The sequence below is a fragment of the Alexandromys fortis genome, unplaced genomic scaffold, assembly GCF_014885135.2.
Source record: "Alexandromys fortis isolate MF-2015 unplaced genomic scaffold, M_Fortis_MF-2015_v1.1 scaffold_33, whole genome shotgun sequence".
Taxonomy (NCBI): Eukaryota; Metazoa; Chordata; class Mammalia; order Rodentia; family Cricetidae; genus Alexandromys; species Alexandromys fortis.
The window spans coordinates 5,055,776-5,076,855 of NW_026067917.1; the positions used below are offsets into that span (position 1 = coordinate 5,055,776).

A 21,080-nucleotide genomic window follows, 5' to 3' on the forward strand; every position below is an offset into this window, starting at 1 on the left:
TTAAGCGTTTAATCTGTGTTATGTCATCCCGTCTTTAACACAATAAGGCAAGTGTCATTATCCTCTTTTCCAGATGAAGAACCTGCCCAAGTCAAATTACCAGTTAGTATCAGAAGGACATTTTGAATGCACGTCCATCAGGGCTCTCTAGGGCCCAGTTTGTAACCATTATAACGGACTGCTTGTGTAAGGGGGTGCACTTCTGTGTACATGACCTCATGTTAGAGGGAAGGGAGAGCTGCTAGCCCAGAGGCCATCAGATTGAATATCTGTTAGTTTATCAGTGCTTGTCTATTTTTTAAAACCGGATGAGCTTTGAAAAGCCCCTCACCTCACTGCCCATTGAATACAGAAAGTGACTAATTGCGGCTGGGATGTCTGCAGAACACATACAGCATTATGGGCTGGTTCGCATGACGAAAGGCTGTGTTCTCACCTGCTCTGGGGTGGAGGTCCAACAGTCAGATGACCTGTTCTGGGCCCTGATTGCCTTTCATCTGCTTTGTTGTCCTTCCCGAATCTTCAGTGCTCACCTTGTATTTCGAGGATCTTGCGCCTTCCGTCACAGCTTCTTATTCCCCAGGAGGACAGACGAGGTGTTCATCCCGGAAGTCCATACCCGCGCCACACTTACCTGAACATTCTGGTCAGTGTCCTACCACTCTAGCAACGATGTTCTAGGGTTTAAACCTCCCCACCTCTGACAACCAGGATAGAAATGAGTTTGCTTTCCTACCTGTGGAGGGAAAGAAAGGCGATGTAGGACACACAGATCGTGTCCCCATGACTGCAGCTGAGATCCTGCTCCTAAAATGCTGGGGGGTCAGCTGCCTTTTAGGCTTTGGGTTGTTTGGGACTTTAGAATATTTGCATATGTATAATGAGGCATCTTGGGTATTAGATCCCAAATTAATTTTTTGTGTGTGTGTGTACTTTTCACATACATACACACTGAGGCAGTTTAGTACAAGAATTTTATTACATCTGACTTCTGACTGTGAGTCTTCACATGAAATTAGGTGCAGAACTTTGCACTTAAAGATAGGATATTTTTACTAAAACCTTTCACACTTTGGAGGATTTTATATTTCAGATTAAGAGTGTTCAACCTAAAAGACAAGATCTCCTGAGTAAATTGGGAGCATGGGGACCATAGGAGAGGGTAGGAGGGAAGGGGAGAGGAAGGAAGGGGAACTGAGAAAAATACATAGCTCAATAAAAACAATAAAAAAGAATGTTCAATCTATATTAGAAACACACACACACAGAACTCTAGACAGGAATGGTATCTGATTGACAAATGTAATCTGAAAAATTATGGTAAGCTGGTATTTTCTAATAAAACAATTGGGAAGTTTATGAATTCAAAAATGTTATTCAGAAGAATTTTCGTGCTCTTTAGTCTTACCCCCTTCACTGTGTGTGTGTGTGTGTGTGTGTGTTTGCATGTGCCTGTGTGTGTATATGCATATGTGCATGTGTATTACTGGGATCTGAACCTAGAGCCTCAGATACGTTGGGTAAGAACTCTATCACTGACTGGTATTCCCAGGCCTTTTCTTTTCACTTGTCATTTGAGACAGGGTCTCACTCAGTTGCCCAGGCTGTGAACTCCCTTTGCAGTCTTGAACTTGTGATCTTCCTGCCTCAGATTTGGACTGGTTGTACACCAGGCCAGACTAGTGCTGGTTCTTAACACTGCAGTCAGAATAATTTTTCTAAAACACAAACCTAGACTTTAAAAAAAGTCTATGCAACAGTCCCTTATCAATACATGGTGAGAAATCATGTACTTAGTCAGGTTCTCAGGGCTCTTCTAGCATTTTCTTTCCTGCTTCCTTTAAGCCCCAAGCCTTACCATGCACTACTCTGGTGTACCTAACACACCTACATACTCTCATGTATTACACTCTTTACTTTGCATAACTTCAATTCATTTTCTACTAGTTGTGCTTTAAGCCTTCATCCCCACAGACAGCAGACATGTGATGCCCCCCATCCCTTACAATTATCATACTTACATGTTAGTCTCTATCGGTGTAGTGAGGGCAGAGAATGGGCCTGTCTTGCTTACCAGAATCTCCATTGCTTCACACAGGGTATCATACACAATGTCACAGAGTAAAGATTTATTAAGAGAATGAATAAAGCAACGATACCTCTACGATCTTCGGATTTGCTTCGGTCAGAATTGTTGAGAGGAAAGCCAAAACCAACTGTAGAGAACACGTATGTACCATGGTCCCCGCAGGCAAACACCCCATCTATTCCAAGGAAAGCATCTACCTCCCACACCTTGAAACCTTCCACTCCCCCAGAGATCCTAGTATTACTCTGTGTGGGCTCTGGGTCTTCTTGTAGACTCCGAGTCGCATGTACTTAGGTAACTCTTCTAAGCGGGCATCTCTGTCATGATTATCTTTGCCCCAGGATAGCTATGAATGTAGCTCAATGCATTTGTAGATGACAGTGTCAAAAGATGCTGGACACCCCTGAAAAGTATCAAGTTCAAAGTGGGGGCCGATATTAATATATTCACTTCCTTAGCCACGGTGGCTCAAGACACATTCAGTTGACACCAATTTTGGCAGCTTCTGGAATCAGTTTACCAATTGTTACATAATGCAAGCCTATTCATAGTTTACACAGACACATGGCCCCTACATGGACACAGGGTCCCAAACGGGCTCAACTTAGGCAGTGTTTTGTTTTGAATTTTAATTAGAATCTCTACCCTCTTGTGCTTCAGCAGACATTTGAAGTCTGGAGTCACTTTTGATTGTCACAACTTGGGAGGGCTGAGGGGAGAGGCTCTGCGAAACGTCTGAGAATGTGAAAGGCAGCTCCTCAATCAGAGACAACTCGGCCCCCAGTGTCACTAGTACCAGTGCTGAAAGCCCTGTGTTGAGGTAACACCCGTGGGATTCTTGAGGAGCAAGAGTTAAGGTCTATTCATCGACATCGTATTTCCCAGGGCCCCCGGGAGCAAAGCAGAAAAGAGTAAGCTGCAAAGCAGTAGAAGGCTGGGGCTCTGCCCATTTTCATGTTTCAAAGAAAGATTTGTGGGCTGTCTCTCAAGTAGAAGAGCTGCCTTTGGGAAGGTTTCCTACGTGGATCCCTGGTATAGACCATTAAATCTCTTATGAAAAATCTCACGATACAAGGTATTTAGCACAGTTCAACGGTTTTGCATGTAAAAGGGGGTCTTGGGGAAACTGGAACCATATTTGCTTTTCACATTGAAAAGTTTCAGGCCACTTTGTTTTTCTGATGGTATAATCATCTGGACAAAGATATCCATTTGAAAGGTGAGTGAGATGAAAACCACTACCCTCCTCCACAGACAGTTCAAAGTATTTACACTTAACTCATGAAGGCATAACGTTACAAAAACACATTTGTATATTATGAAGCCATGTGGCATCAAATTTTCCAATTTATAGACAACTTTGTATTTACATAACAAATTATTAAATCAACCACTTTTCAGGTTTATAAAAGGTCATCGAGGTACACACACAGTGTGTATAAAAGCAGATAAGGCTTATCATACATATCTACAGTAGATACAAATTAACTTTCATATTTGAAGATAATACTTTCAACACTTTTTTCTGTATCAGACTTCCCATCGTTAGCAGGATTTTCCAGGATTGCACTGTTTACGGCTTACTGATTTAATACTCACTTCCGGATTTCGTACACACATGAATTACTAATGTTCTTGTATCTTTGGCTAATGCAAACATGGCAGAGTGAATCAAAGAAAAAGATACGCTAACTTGGGGTGACCGCTGTGACTGCTTGGTTTCTTGTGTCCACATCTTCATACAGGTCTTTATGTTCTACACTGCAGAGCTTTGAGTCTTGCGTTAGGTCACTTGGGCATAAAAGGTCAAAGGAAGCACGTATTAGTCAGGACTTAGAGTTCTAAGCTTTCTTTTCATACAGAATATTGCTACTAACATCCTAAGCATCCTTCAGGTCTTAAATCCTAATGCAAAATTGTGTATGACTCGCAAAGGAAGGCTGAACCCTGCATGGAAGGTCACCATGGTTCACAACAGTATGTTGCTATCACCTGAGAATCTTCAGAAACCTCACAGAAGGTGAGCCACCAGCTTCAGCGCCTCCCACACGGCTGCTGCATTATAAAGTAAGGAGACCAGGTTTACTTTACAGACAAACAGCAAAACTCCACATCAGGTTTTTACAAAGGGTTGACCATAGCTCACGACATCATAGAGGATGGTGCTCGTCAAACATTTTCATTCAAAGTGCAACTGAAAAGTACGCTTCAAAAATCTTCCTTTAAAAAGATTTTAAAAACAAGTCCTGGACTGCTTGGAAAACTGTAAGACAAATCACACAAGGCCTTCGTAGTTAACTTTTACTCATTGGGAATGATGCGTTAACACTACTTAGATGTGTGGTCTATTCTCTGTGTGCGTCCCAGAACTGTGAAAGAATGGATTAAATTTCCTTCGCTAGTTAGGGCTACTATATTCTCTAAAGGAAAAAAAAAAAAAAACAAGACAAAGCTTTCTTTTCTTTCTTTCCTAATGCTTGATTTCTTTCTTGAAAAAAAAAAAGGTTATTTTATGAAATAAAAATTTTGCTAACATAGAAGGACTAGTTTTTATTTAAAAATAAATTTAGTAGACTTTAGTAGAAAGAGAAGGAAATGGCTCTGTGGGAAGAACTGAAGCATAAGTGAGCAATTTTTCAGGTGTAAAGTAGGTGTAACATTTTAAAAAGTATTACAGCATGGTAGGACCTAAACTCCTGACACTATTTACATTCCCTGCTTATACGAAACCATGAAACTGTAAGAGAAAAAGAGAAAGACCCATGTGGACAGAGGAAGTCGTATCTTGCACCCACAGCAAAGCGACAGCAACCATGAGGTCATGGGAGAAACAAATGTTGCATGGTCCCCTGATGCAGAGTGTACCACGGTGCTAATGGAACTAACTCAGATTCCCCAGAGAAGGTGTGTTGGAGCCAGTCTAAAGAAGGAAGGGCCAAGGCCTTCTATACAGCACATCACACATGTGGACACATGGAGTCCATGGACATACCCACGTAACACATCACACAAGGAGACACACGGAGCGCATGGACACGTCCACATAACACATGGAGACACACGGAACACACAGACATGCCCAGTCTAAAGATGCAAAAGCCAAGACTAAGTAAGAGAGTCTTCTGTACAGCAGCAACAAATCACACATGTAGACACACAAAGCGCATGGACACGCCCATGTAACACATCACACATGTAGACACACGGAGCGCATGGACACGCCCACGTCTCTCTGAGAACAAACAACGATGGGCACGAACAGGAAGAAGCAGGTTGATGCCAAAGAAAAGCATCAGAGAGGGCTGGAGAGATGGCTCAGAGGTTAAGAACACTGACTGTTCTTCCAGAGGTCCTGAGTTCAATTCCCAGCAACCACATAATGGCTCATAACCATCTGTAATGAGGTCTGGTGCCCTCTTCTGGCATAGAAGTGTACATGCAGGAGAAGCATTGTATACATAATAAATAAATCTTTAAAAAAAAAGAGAGAGAGAGAGAGAGATGGGAAAAAAAAAAAGAAAAGCATCAGAGGTTTAAATAGACCACATACATCACCTTGTAACTATACGATATCAAAGGTTACTTCATGTGACTGAAGGAAGGCTTGGGCAGCTGTGGGACCCTCCCTCTGGTACCCCCTCCCACCATACCCACTGTAGGAGGCACTTCCATTGCAGCCATGTGTATTCCATTAGGCAGGGTGGGGACAGGACAGACAGAAAGGTAAAAGATGTCGGGGGAAAATCTCAGAACTCTGATATCAGAAGTGAGCCTGGTGGAGGATGGGTGTTATGGTGTACGCCTTCAGTCCCAGCACTCGGGAGGCAGAAGCAGCAGGATCTCTGTCTCTTTGAGGTCACCCTGGTCTATGGAGCAAGTTCCAAGACAGTCAGAGCTCACAGAGAGACCCTGTCTTAAAAAAGAAAAGAAAAGAAAGAGACTCTGGTGGTGTATGTGTACTGTGTACTCTGAATTTTGTCTCCTTTCCCCTGAGTTACTGGACTCTGTTACATGGCGGGACTGAGGAGTTTAAGAGGAGGATTAGGAAGGTGAAAAGCAACACAGATACAGAAGGACCTCCTACACCAGTAGTGTCCAGTCCAGAGCCTGGGAGAGGACAATCTCCCAGCAGCTGAGTGCCAGGCTACAGAGTGACCATGGCAAGCGGGTCTTGGGTAGAGGCTGGTTCCAAGAAAGAGGGTATAACATAGCCCTTCTTTTGTCAGTCTCTAACAGGTGGCCTGCAATTTTGTCTATGCCACCATCACAAAGAATTGTGCAACAGACAGGAGATGCACTGTGCTCCGTTATTGTTCGTTATCTTGCACTTTACGAAGACTCACGGTTTTAGGTTCTTGTATTTGTAATGTAGCAATATTCTACATTTATTTCACATTTTTTTATTTAATATAACATAAAATAATTTGGCTAATAAGACGTAACCAACATATTTCAGCCACATTTATATATATTTATATAAAATAATCTGTGAATGGTATAAATAATTCTTTAAATAAAATAAATCTGATATGTTATGTAATATTGATAAAATTACCACTGCTCATAATTTTGTAAGCTACTCTCTCTGCTGTGTAAAGACACAAATGAACGGCATGAAACGCGGTTTGACTTATTTTTCCCATTACAAAAAATAAAAACTGAACTGTCTTCACCCTTATGTCTGTTGAGGGCTGCAACGTGTGGCCTTTGCCTCCATGTGTGGAAATGAAGCTTTACTTCATCAGACGTTGTCTGCAGAAAAACTCTGAGCATCGCTGGTGAAAAGCTAGCTAGTTCAACTGGTGGCTATCAAATATTTACTAACGAAATGATGGAGTAAAATAGTTCATCTAAGTGTTTTTAAATTTTATAAAACCCACTCTATTTTAAAACTTCGTTTTAAAAAATGTCCTAAGTGGAACAGCCATATCCCCTTTCCAAGGCAGGAAAAGGGGTGGAAGGAACCCTAGAGCCAGAGCACAGGGAGATATCTTCTGGGTACGCCATAGCCATCCCTCTCCAGCCCGCAGCTTTGGTTATCTGCACAAGACTGACACATGAGTGAACATAGCAGTATTTCACCATGGATGGTGCAGGGGCCATGACTTACACATGACTGAACATAGCAGTATTTCAGCATGGATGGTGGAGGGGCCATGACTTTCACAAGACATGAGTGAACATACCAGTATTTCACCATGGATGGTGCAGGGGCCATGACTTACACATGACTGAACATATCAGTATTTCATCATGGTTGATGGAGGGGCCATGACTTACACATGACTAAACTTATCAGTATTTCATCATGGATGATGGAAGGGCCCATGCTTACACATGATTGAACAAATCAGTATTTCACCATGGATGGCGGAGGGGCCCATGTGGTCTCAGTCCACCATGAGGGACGATTAGCGGTTAATGCTGGGTGAGGGGATGATGCCATTTTCCCTCCTGGTGTAGCCACTGAGAAGTTGCCGTGCTCTAGTAAATAACCTCCCGCCCGTGCTCAGGCAAGAAACTCAAATCACATCCAGTGGGTCACACACAGGAAGACATGAAAATAGGAGGGGACTCACTGTAAGGGGGGGGAGGGTAAAAGAAGGGGATGGAGGCAGGGACAGTGACTCAAATTCATTATAGAAATGTCCAAAACTGTGAAAGAGTGAAATTGTAACAAATGGTTGAGATTCTGAATTCTTGATTTAGGCCTGTGAATCCTCAATCCACTCAGAAATTTTCAGGCTTCTTAGACCCCAAAACCTGAGTCTAGTGCTTTTATATGAGGCTCCTGCTAAAGAGACATTGTAAGTGGACACTCGATGTGTGCAGCGTGTGCCATGATTTGTGTGTTACATCATCGTGCCTTTTCTTTGCCGTTAAATACAAAACCAGCATCTGTTATATTATCATAGAAAAGCATTTAGGTTGTATTTTTATTTATCACTTTACACTGGTAGTCTCTGGTAGGTGTACTCCATAGAAACCAAAGATTTTTGTACACTATTTCTTTGTACAATAAAAGATAAAGTGTGCATTAAGTATGCTTGTACATGACAATATTGTACAACATTTACATTTCTAATATCGCCATGAAATTCTGTATTTTCTATATACAACACTGAAAATTCTTCAGAAACATTTGGACTATCTCTTATAATCGCAATTTTAGTATAATAGAAAACGGTTCTCAGCAATCACTTGGCCATTTATCACTTTGTTCATACAGGGATTTTGATTGTTTTGTTTTGTTTTCAACATTCATTTTCCTTCCTGATCAAAAGCCATCTCCATCATTGCTCCTTTTGGCGCCCTGGGGTGGTGGTAGCTATCTGCCATAGTTTACATTCTGAACTCACCATGGCACCATGGCCATGCCAACACCTACACACAGATGGGTCTGTGCACGCTCCCTTGGTAACACTGTGCCAGTGGAACAGTCTCTGTTATCTGGAGATCTTCCTCCTCTTGGGCTTGGGGGGTCTCATTTGTCTGTCACCCTGTGGGATTTGGTGAACCTGGGAATAAGGTGGGAAAAAAAATAACAGGAAGATTGAAATCATAAACACCATTTGACTTCTGACAAAGAAATTTACGAAGACCTAAGTCTGTGCACTGTCTCCACAAGGCTTGAGCAATAGTAGAAATTGATAATCTGAGTAGCAGAAGACACCAATGAATAGCGTGGAGCACAGTGTGAGCTGGAGAACCGCCAGCCAGAGATGCCTGGATCAACAGTCTCACTCTGGCCTGGAGACTCAGGTATATGCATGCCAAATCCACTTCTGTTCTCTTCATTACACTACTTATTATATAACTTCTACAAAGGGTCAAAGATCAGGATATCTACATACACGTAGTTCTGCCTGAGGATGTTTGTTTAAGAGAAGAATCAGCATAGGCAATAGAACTCCAAGACCATTCATGGGCAGGCTTGAGTTTGTATGAGTTGGGAAGAATAACTAACACACCTCACTGTAATATATTAGTACAGGAACTAGAAACATTTAATTCTGTGCATCACAGTGAAAAGGGGTTGAATGGTACAAGAGCATTAGATAGCAGATACATTCTGAGTGACAGGAGGTAAGATCTCCCAAGCTGGAACATGGCTAGTCATGTCAAAGAATGAAGTAAGACACGAAAGACAGAGTAGACCCAAAGCTGTGGCCAAAGTAAGTATTTTAAACTAGCATTTGGAAACAAAACCATTGTAGTATTTGCTAATTCCCATGGTGTAAATGCTTCTATAGCCAATTTTAACCTATCAACATGATGTCACAGGAACTAGAGTTAGGAAAACAATCCGCTTGGGTTAATTGTATGCTTTAAATGTAATGTTTAAGGGCTGGGAACTAACTCAGTTGTAAGTGCTTGCCAAACATGCACGAAGTCCTAGATTCTATTCCCAATATTGAGCCAATTATAAAAACAAAGGTTAGACAACAGCAAAGGCTAACTGTCTTAGTCAAAGGTAAGATTCTTTTATAAAAACGGTATTTAAAGCTTTAAGATAATGCTCATGAACTTCTAGGAATACTTCTTTCTCCAGACCCTTTCTGTGCATGTCTTTAAAACAAGCACAACTCAAGTTCACTTGAGGTGAGGTGTTACGTTATCGAGGAAAGTCTTTACCCACAACAATGTGTTAGTAATCTGCAGGTCCAATGTGGCCCGAAAAGGTATTTTGCTTAGATATGTAGTTTTTCAATGTTTTATGTGTGTATAAGTGCTTTAATATCTTTCAAACAATTGTAAACATGAGGCATTTTACTTTTGGGTTCTCAAGAAAGTTGGGGACATCTTGCAATTCCATCGCAATGTCCTGCATGCTTCAACTCTGCTGGAGTATGGAGGAAGAATTTCTGAAGAACACAGTCCAGGTTTGTCTCATTAGTTGCTAATGCTTAGTGGCCACAAAGGCCAAATGCCCCAAGACAGAAAGTAATGAGACAAAGAACAAACCATTTTTATCGTTTTCCTTGGAAGGCACATTGTATAATGTATTTCCTAACCCACTTGAGTTGAGGTGGTCTGGTCTGATAGGAGCTATGTTGACAATTCTCTGTGCCCTCTCTTTCTTCACTATCAAGCAGGATGCAACGGATATATGAGATATGGAATATGTTAAGGTCCTAAGGAGTGGTTGGCACTTCACAGAGAATCCAGGAAGTGAGAGGCTGAAGGGAGCAGCACCTTCCTCAGATGGCCCCAGAATCAAGTGAGAGATGGCCGTTGGTGTTGAAATTCTAAATCAGGGAGTGGTCAGCAGTGTAAGCAGTACACCTTAGTTGGTAATTCTCAGCTCTAGGATTGTTATCGTTTTCATACCTGATCCTCTTTACTTACAGACAGAATACACCCGGGTCATAGAAGATGTTGAGTTGATGGCCTACAAGTTTATCGGGAAACTCAGTGTCCTCCCACTGTAGGTTAGATTACCCAATTTTTATGACCTGCACCTCTAGGTGTTATCCAGAATTGAGTAGCCATTGGATGGTTGTTAGAATTCAGATGACCTAAGTCAAAATGTCAGTAAATTACTTTTCATTGCTACATAGCCTGAAATAATTCTTAGTTTAGGGGAATTACTAAAATTAGATTCATGTGTCTAAAGTCTACATGTGAAGGAGAGAAGGCTTTAGACTTCTCCCCTCAGTGCCTCCAATGCATCATCCAAGAAAAATGTGAAGAGAAAGCGCATGACTTCCTTAATCACAGGGTTTACAGTTTGTACTAACAGAACTTTGCACAAAACATTTTAACTTTAAGATAGCAGAAGGAAAATGCGAAGTCAGTACACTCTTTGAAATTGACTTTTTTTTTTTTTAAAAAAAATCTCACTTTCCCCCTTAAATGTGAAGTTTGTATTGCTGAATATTTGGTTACACTGACAGTCACTGCGACTCACAGTCAATGCAGAAATCTGTGATTGGGACCTCACCGTATTGCTGCTGACACTTAATGAACCTTTGTAAGAAAACAAAAGTTACTTATCTCAGAAAAAATAAAAAAGGCATAGCCAGTACAGGCTCCTTCTTCTTAAATGCTTTTCTGGTATCAGCCTTTCCCCAGTGGAGCAGTTTAGCATGGCTATGAGTTGCTTCACAATGTTCAAGAGAGGTTACCAAAAAAGTGTTAAAGCAATTTATTTTCAAAGAAACACAGTATAATGAGAAAAATAAATTGACTTACTGTCCCAGACATTTTGTCCAGTTCACTCATGGCCTCATGAATAGCAGCTTCTAAATGGTTATTTAGCTTTCCACTTCTGGAATTAATGAAAATAACATGCCAGATTAACAAATTAAAGAAACAAAAGCCCTCATTTAATTCCCTAATCAGAAAAAAAAACATATCAATTCTACCAGGAAAGTCAATCTAGATTCATGTTTAGAAAACCCAGGCCATAACACATCGCTCCAGAGTTTCCACCACTGAACACTAATGATTTAAATAACAGCATCTTAAAAAGATGAGCCCAGGAAGCTCACGCCATCATATGCTTCTTCTGCGTTCCGGCGACAAAGGTTGGATCAGGGGGTCTGTGGTTGCCAATGCAGGGGCTTCTACCAGAATTCAGTCTGCCCCACAATGTCTTTTGCCTTGCTGTTTTTCAGCAGGGAAACAGATTGTGGCTGGCACACGGGGACTGAACTGCAGACTCTGGCCACTAGGGAGCTCCCTCCACCCTTTCTGGATCTCAGCTATGTCAAATGGAGCAAAAGGAAAGTTAAATTCTGATGCACTGTCCAGGTAAGAAACAGTTATTCCCTCATCACACCTGAGGCTCGGAGGCTGGTTTCACACATATTCACTTAAACTGACATGGTGTGATCCTTCCAACAGACACAAGATGATCGTCTCAGATGCCGATCACTCCTCTGACTATTGCTTTCTCACTCAGAACCCCACTCCATGGTTTCCGTGAATAACATACCACACATGCCAATTTTGAAACTGATATGGATGAAACTGTTGTGCCCATTACTACAGTCAAGAAAACTGACCTTCTCTATGGCTACACACCCATTCACCTACCTTCCTCCCCCTCATCTGTACAAATAAACTTTATTCCTGAATCTTCTGAATACGCAGACAATCTATTCTCATCAGGACATTTGACGGGAAAGAGGCTGAAGCAAACTCCTATAGCAGGCTACCATTGGCATGGCTCTGCAAGAGTTAAGTCTACACTGGAGACTGGAAATTTGCACTTGTGGGAGGGAACACCATCACTTCAGTGGAATGCCTTCAGATGAGGTCTTTCCGTTTACCAGAGCGACCTGACAATTCCCTTACTTTGGTTTTTTCCCCTATGTCTTACAGATGCTCACTGATCCACCTTTGAGTATTATACGTCTAGGCACACCATGACTGCTGCATATATTTGCTGAGTGAATTTGTCCAACGTGAACATAAGTGGGTCCTGTATCTTGGTAAGTCAAGTGTGCACGTAAGTCAGTTCAACTGAAAGGGAAGATTCGATTTTTACTTGGTGACTATTCTCAGTCACATTCTCTTCCATCTGCCCCCTCAGCTTATGTTTTACTTGATATACCCATGGACAGAATTTTTTTACACACAAAAAGCTGTCAGGATTCACAATTCATCTTTCTTCACTACTATATCATCATCATCATCACTATTATTTTGAGGCAGGGTCTTGCCAATGTAGATCAGGCTGGGTTGGAACTCTGAAGCCTCTCCCTCCATGCTGGGATAAAGACATGCCCCACCATGCCAGTTATTCCTGTATCGTTACTTTTGGGCACCATTCAAGCTGGCATACATGTTTCATTCTTTTTCTCAGTACACAGCATTTCCACATGAGTATTCCATTTTTATGGACGTCTGCGTCTTCTAGAGTCACTCTGAGTTGTTGTTTTTCAGTGAGGAGTTTGTTAAGTGTGATCCTGGGTGGCTGATAAGAAGCTTAAATCCAGGACTCTGGGGCCATCAGTGTTTGACTAAGGACCTCTTTTAAGGGCTATTTGGTGTGAATCATGATAATATTCTTCATGGGAAAATTGTCTAGCAATATCATACTTTCTGCAGTGCATTTAATAGGTTTACCTTTATTTTGTCTTTTGGATTGAGAAACAGGCATTTATATTGTTCAAATATTGGAAAAAATACTTAATGTGTATGGGTGTTTTGCTTGCAAGTAAGTTTGCATGCCATGTATATGCTAGGTATCCACAGAAGCCAAAAGAAGGTATTGGATCCCCTGGGACTAGATTTATAGATGGCTGTTAGATAATGTGTGGGTGCTAGGAATTGAACCCCAGTACTCTGAAGAGCAGCCAGTGTTCTTAACCACTGAACCATCTCTCCTGCCCCATATGCATTTAAGTTTCAAGGATATTTAGTGTTTATGTATTTTGATTAAAACATATTATAGAATTAAAATGGACTATGCCTAACAACTTCTAAATAACCAAAAATAAAAATATTTCATTAAAAAATCTATCAGTGAACTATGCTCTCTTCCCTTTAATCATCTTTCAGAAAATATTTATTTATTTAAGTCAGAAAGTGCACAAGCCATGGTGTTGAGGTCACAGGACAGGTTGGGGGAGTTGGTTCTCTCCAGTCACATGGATCCTAGGGATGAACTCAGAAAGCGCATTAGCCACCGAACTGCTCTGCCATCCCTCTTAATAGCAAGAGTGCTTACTATTTATCGAAAGACTGTATTTGCCAACAATAGTTAGAGCTTATGTATTATCTCATTTAAAATTTACAGCAATCTCATGAAGTAAGCATTGTGGTAACTGTGTGTATATAATACGTTGTGACTTTTTTTAGGTAAAAAGAATGAAATCAATTATAATTATGTAATTAGGAAAGTGTGTATTTAACTATAAATATCTTTCCAAAGTAAGAGTCATGATTTTTTTTCCAATGAAGAACACAATAACATCATGATGAAAGTACAGAAATAATTAATTTAACAACAGAACTTATTGAATACAAAGTTAGAACATTAGAAACTCATTGTTAACCCAAGTATTAAAAAGGATATTTGTTAAAAAAAAAAACATGCAGTATGGGCCAGTGCAGTGATTCCGTGGGTAAAGGCACATGTTATCAAAGCCTGATGACCTGAGTTTGACCCCAAAGACTAATGTGTGGAAGAAGAGAACCAACTCCCACAAGCTGTCTTCTGATCTTCACATTTGCCATTGCTCATGCATATGTCCCTCCCCAATAAATAAAACAAAACATTCAATGGTAATTTAGACCAAATAGCACAATGTTTTGTTTATAATAAATTTAAACAGATACTAGATGGAGAAATGACTGTTTTTGGAAAGAGAACACACACAGGGATGTGGAGCATGAAATGATGTGAAGGTATCACGAGAGTCCAGAGGCAGGCAGACTTTTCTAGGTGTCGCATCTACAGACTGATTTCCATTGTACGTGTGCCAGGAATGAATGAGCTTAGAAGAGGAAGAGAAAGCTCCGCGAGTTCTTAAAGGAACAATTAGTCAAAATTTGGTTTTGCAGCCCTGAGAGCCTCCTGTGGAGTCTCCGCTAGTATTGTCTATTCCTGCCGACACTTAATAGTAAACGTTTTTACTAATGGACACTCTAAATCCTAACTGATTGAGCAACAGACATTCATATGATCATATTTCTAGTCATTAATGGAGATAATTGCCACTTCTTATCTCCTTCGACTATCACGTATTATCTTTATCTTTACTGATTAAAAAGAAAAAAAGGCCAGGTAGCGTCAGTGAATGATATAAGATGTCAGTGTGAACTGAGAAATTATGTATGACTTTTTAAGATTCACTTTAGAATGTCTGTGAGTCATTTCAGGTAGAACATAACAAATTAAGTGAAAACAGGAAGCCAATAACTCTGTACTCTGAAAATTTAATCCATAAAGCCGTATGAAAATTTAAGACAATTAAAAAAGCTAAATTGAAATTATTCTTTTTTTTATTGTTTGGGAGTTTCATATGTGCATGGTTCATTTTCATCAAATCTACAACCCCTGCTATTTCTCCTCTTCCCCCTACCACTTCCCCTCCAAACTTCATATGCTGCTTTCTTGCCTCCTCTTCCTTCTCCTCCTTCTCCTTCTTCCTCTTCTTCCTCCTCCTTTTAAACCCACTGAGTTCACTTAGTGGTACTGCATGTGTGTGGTGTAAGATCACTGACTAAAGCATGGGTAGCCTCTCGGGGGCCACAGCCCCGAAGAAAACTGACTCTACTTCCTCCACAGCCATCAGCTGCCAATAGCTCCTCAGCTAGGGGAGAGCCCCTCCCTTGTCTGTGTTGGGATTTTGGCTAGCCTGCTTTTGTATATCAGTCCCAGCTGCTATGTGTTTTGTGAGTAGTCGTGTCTGACAAATACTACTTTACTGCAGATGTTTACTATCTCTGGCTCTTATGTCTTTCTGCCGCTCCCTCTTCTAAGATGAACTGTGAACCTCGGGAGACCTGGTATGAAACAACTATCTTATTTAGAATTAAACACTTCACAGTCTCTTGTTCTTTACATGATGACTAGTTGTGGGTCTCTATACTAATCACCATCTGCAAAAAAGAAGTTTCTTTGATGAGGGCTGAGAGAAGTATTCATTAAAAGATATAAATATATTAGAGACAGTTAATTACTATGTCTATTTAGCAGAATAAGAGCAATAGTTTCTCTCCTATGGCCTGTGACCTAGCCATCCATGCGTTTTTGGCCTAGTTAGTGGTATCAGGCATGCATTATGCTTGTGGATCAGACCTTAAATGCAATTTAAAAGTAGTGGTTGGTTACTCCCTAATATCCATGCCACTATTGTACTAGTGAGTTTGTATTGCTAGGATGTTTATTCTTGTAGTTTGCTGGGTTCACAGCTGGGTAAGAAAATGGGCTATTTTTTCTCCTAGTAGTCTACATAGCATTTTCTATCTAGCACTATGAAAGTTACCCAGTAGGGATGAAGCTTCCAAGTTGCTACATGTTCTATAACTCAAGCATGTGGTGACATTTCTAAATTTTAAAGTGAAAATATATTTGGCCTATTTTTATCATTTACTAATTTTCAATTTTATAAGATATCAGGTAACCAAAGGAATTTATACACATAGAAGGCTGAGTTCCTTGTAACTGAAAAAAGTAATGTTTCTAAAAGCTTTGGAACGTTCCTTTTGTAGAGCCACTTCTTTAAGCAGCAGATTAACCTAAATTAACTGTTAAAACCTTACTACTTATGGTTAGGATGTGACTATTATGTCAATTCAGAGATATTCATTTTTGATATGGTAGTTTAAGATATTAACAATTAAAATGATTATATAACACCCTAAACATTTACGAAAACAACACGTTTCAACCAGAAAAAATACTGGATAATTTATTTCTTTTACTTTCAACTATATATGCCAAGTACCATATGTAAGAGTCTATATTATTTATAACAATCCTAAAGTGGGAATTAATATGTACATTTTAGAAATGTTGAATTTAGGCTCAGAGAGATTAAGCAACATACTCAGACATATAGCTATGAAGAAGCAAAAAATAGAACATGAATCTAGGTCAAGAATCAATCTCTTAACTCTCTAAACACTTTTTCTTTTCTGACTTTTCCTCTTCTTAGTCTGCAACAAGATTTAAACCTGTCATTGCTGTGGCTTGAATGTAAAAGCTGCACATACAATAACACCTGATCCCAAACTTACTGCAGTCTGGCAAGGCTGCTAACTCTTTAGGGAGTGAGTGGGCTCCTGGGAGACCAGCCTGGTGATGCTCTGCTTCCTGAGTGATGATGCAATATGACCAGCCAGTTTTCAGTTCTGCTACCAAGCCTTACCAGCCTGCGGTCAAGTGTTCCGTATCAGGATGGATTGTGTCTCTCTGGAACTGAGAGCCAAAATAAACCCTTTCTCCTGTGAGGTATTTTGCCAGGTATTTTTCTCACGAAAATAACTCAAAAACTTTCTAATTGTAGCCCTGGTGAGATGGCTCAGCTGCTTTGAGTACTGTGTTCAGTTTCCTGATGCTGGGAACCTGTGTAGTTTCAGTTCTATGGAATCTGATGCCCTCTTCTGACCTCCACAAGCACCAGGCACTAGGTACAGACATGGCATACACACAGTGCAGGCAACACACACACACACACTCACACACACACACACACACACTCACACACCAAACAACAATAACAACAAAACAAAAATAACAAACAAAATCCCTAAAAATAAAACACCCCACCTTTATTGTGGTTTACTAGGAAAACGTCATAGGAAGAGTAGAAAAGAGAATGAATACCTGTGATCTCCCCTCTACTTCCTTGTTTTATCCATAACCCATGAGCTCTTTGTACATCACCAAAGGACTGGATGGCCTCCAAATTGCAAAAGGCAATGGAGAAGTCTCATTTCTTGTCTTCCTGGATCTCTGTTGCTTCCATCTTGGTTTTCTTTCTCTTTTTGAGACAGGTTCTTACTCCTGTGCTAGTCTTGAACTCATGGCGATCCTTCTGCCTGAACCTCCCAGAGTGCTGGGATTATATCCCTAAGCCACCATGCCCAGCTTCAATCTTTGTCTTCTAAGGCCTTCCGCTCTCCCCCTGGTCTCTCTCCTTTCCTAGCACTTCGTTCCACTTTCTTCATTCTGTTACTGTCTAATTGTCCAGCTTTCAGTCCTCAGTGCACGACTCTGCACTGGCTGGCAGGGCACCTCTGTATGAGTGTAACAGCTTTACAAGCATCTCACACTTGCCTGTCTGCCACCCTGCAGATCCCAAGTGCTATCCAACAGTTCCCTCCATATTTCCGTTTCAGTCACACCCTTCCTCATCACGCAAGCCCAAATCCTTGACTCCTTTCCTTACTATTCTGATCAGCACCAAGTTTTGTCAATTTTACCTCCTAAATATTTCCTGAGCATGTGTCTTCTCTTCCCTTTTCATTACTCCTTGGGTCCTTTCCCTTCCTCGTCTACTGGCATGAGCTCTGAGGCAATCTATCGCTAAGACTGTTTTCTTAAGAGTCCCCCTCGTCTACATTCACATGAAGGTAAAAAAATCTGATCATCTGCCTCCTTTGGGTACTTCAAATAAAGCAAAGAGCCAATATACTGGCTCCTGCTAATGTTTCTGGCCAGGCACTTAAAAACATTCTATCTGCTGCTTTCCCCAAATTCAGTACTAACATTATCTAAACATTGTCCTTCCCAAGCTCATTTGGTTGTGTGGAAGCTTTGGTTTAGGAGTCTAGGAACCATTTTTTTTTTTGTTTCTCCTCCCTTCCCCTCCCTTCTCTTCTCCCTCTCCATCTCTGTCTTTTGAGTCAGGGTCTCTTTACATGGCCCTGGCTGTCCTGAAACTCACCATGTAGACCAGGCTGGCCTTAAACCTGCTTCTGCCCCCTGAGTGCTGGGATAAAAGGTGTGTGCCAATATGCCCAGCCCTAGGAACCATTTTTTGTTGTTGTTGTTGTTGAGTTCACTGTTACCTCTCATATTTACTTACATACAATGCTTTCCTTGCTATTTTCACATTTAATTGTGTATTTCTGAATCTGTCTCTAAGGACAAAAGACTAAACCTGTGTCTTAAAGGGTCTGTGTAAAGATCATTTACAAATGAATAAAGATTAATTTGCAATTCTTCTTTTAAGAAAACATTTATTCAGTGCATGTACCCATGTGGGCAGTGCACCCACAAGATGGCGCACACGTGGAGATCAGAGTCCAGCTTATAGGGGCTGGTTTTTTTCCTCTCCTATGTAGGTTCAGGGTTTCCAGCTCTGATCACCAGGCTCAGGGGCAAGTATCTTTACTGAGCCAGTGATCTTACCAGCCCCAGTATATAATACTCAGTTGTTGGAAAATATGGAACTGAACAGGAATGCCAATGACATGGTCTAAAATAATCCTCTGTCTACACACACAGAGCAGCATTTGTTTCTCTACCTCAATGTGAAACAAAGATTACGATTCATCAACCACCTTATCATAAAGATGCTTTGTAATACTACCTGCTTATCTGTATGTTTTATTCCTCAAATAACAATCCAGGAGAACTTGAATAATAACGGTTCAAAGTTCAGATTCATGTCAGAATTCTAAGAGAACTTATATTCAAGTCCATAACTCTGGCTAAACAACAGCAACATCCACTAGTACTGCTCTCACCAGTGGGGTAACCGGCCAAGGTTTTCAGGGAGCTCCCCTCCTTAGTATTTGAATTGCAAAGGACAGACTTGTACGGCTTACTTAATTGCCATGAAAAAAGTATTAATCATGTTTTCTTTCCTTCTAAGTTAGGAGGTGAGGATGGAGGAAGGAAAAATGGATGGAGAAGCAAATCCCACATGCCATATAGACAAATGACACAGAAAACGTCTGTTGGTAATAGCTAGTTTGGGGTGTCCATTATGGTCCTCTGAATAGAAATATCAGAGAATATAGTGCCTGGGTCACAACATGAAACAAATCCGTGAGACTTCACAGTCCCTGAAGGAAAGACAAAATGGAAAACCAAGTGCTTACTTTCTGTTCCTTTTCCGGACTCGGCTGTAGGCTTCTAAACCGTCGGTTAGGGTCTTCAACTTCTCGGGCTCCACCTGAGTGAGGGTATGAAGACCAAACCGCATTACCCAGACCTGTAATTGCTGAACATGCTCTTTATTCTACTTCCTTGCCAGATAGCAAGCGTGGCACTGGGGATGGGACACCCCCCCTCCCCGCGCGCAATCAGAAGTACTGTCCTTGCTCAGTTACAGGCAGACTCTGGGACTCGTAAGTTGAAGCATCAGTGGAAATGAAAGCCAGTTTGGTTTTGACATTGTCAGTGTTTTAGAAATAAGAAGCCTATAATTTAATAACTTTCAATACACACAATCACATAGCTCACACATCCTGGCCCTCTTTCTCCACGGCCTTATGCGCTCAGCAGTGGCATCTTCACAACATGCAGGGGAGAGGTAAGAGTGCTGCTCAGGGAAGAGGAGCAGCTTTAGGGTCCACGGTCTGGAACTGGAATGTTGTCTCAGGTTTTAATAGGAATTAAACAATTCAATATTCTTCAAAAACTTTCAGACCTATTTCTTTTATTTTGCCTGTAGGCATGTGTATGTAGGTATGTACGTATGTAAGTATTGCATGGTGTGCATGCCTGGTGCTTGCAGATATCAGAAGTGGGCGTCAGATCTTCTGGAGATGGAGTTACAGATGGTTTTGAGCCACCATATGGGTGCCAGGAACTGAACTAGGGTCCTCTGCAAGAACAAAAGCTCTTAGCTGTTAACTTTCCAGTCCCAGACAGCTTCCTAAGCCTCATTTCCCCTGTTGCTAAAGGCCAGTAACACCTATCTTGCAACTATGCTTTCTGTGATCAGTAGAATGAAAGACCACATTTTACACAGCCTACTGAAAAGTAATTATTATGGAGAGTGAGCTAGGCACCCCAGAGGCCAGGAAATAAGGGTAGAAGCCATGCATAGTCCTTGGTGCTGTAGGAAGGAGGGGCTGATACTATGTGGGCTTGTCATCTTTCCTGTCCTGCCATCACTGCAAACCCGTCAAGATGGCTTACTCCATAGAACATGGCCTCCCATTGGGCTGGGTATTTGCATGCACAGGCTGTGTGCATACATTTTGCCCCTCCCTCCCCCAAGAAAAACAAAACAGGAGGAAAATGTGTATGCATCAAAATGCCTTTGGAAATATTTTGCTATTTTTATTAATCTTTAAAAAAAAGAAGTCCAGCTATGCCTTATCTGTATGCTAGTCACTACTAAGCCACTTTTATATAAAAATTCAGAGTTTGGGAAAAGCTTCACGGATAAGCAAATAAATACGTATAAGCAAAGAAATTAGCTTTTGTCTTTAAATTTTAATGACACGCATGAATGTCATTTATAAATAATTTCTCTGTGACCTCCTCCTCAGACAAGCACACACTAAGAATAACAAAGTGTTTCCACTTTCATGTCTGAGTGCAGGCATTTCTATCTGTTCAGTCAAGTAA

The 21,080-nt window shown here is 41.0% G+C and overlaps 1 protein-coding gene across 3 annotated transcripts in view; it reads right to left on the reverse strand.

Moving 5' to 3' along the window:
• Positions 1-1,116: 1,116 nt before the first annotated feature.
• Positions 1,117-21,080, reverse strand: part of Mbd5 (methyl-CpG binding domain protein 5) — a 115,257-nt gene continuing 95,293 nt past the window's right edge. Inside the window, exons 10-12 of one of the 3 annotated variants that reach the window (XM_050139943.1) lie at positions 19,601-19,674; positions 11,285-11,360; positions 1,117-8,607 (exon numbers count right to left, since the gene is read on the reverse strand). In XM_050139943.1, coding sequence (XP_049995900.1) covers positions 8,536-8,607; positions 11,285-11,360; positions 19,601-19,674 — 222 coding nt within the window. In that variant the 3' untranslated portion in view covers positions 1,117-8,535. The remainder of the gene's footprint in view (positions 8,608-11,284; positions 11,361-19,600; positions 19,675-21,080) is intronic. The other 2 variants (XM_050139941.1, XM_050139944.1) reach the window with 2 other exon arrangements.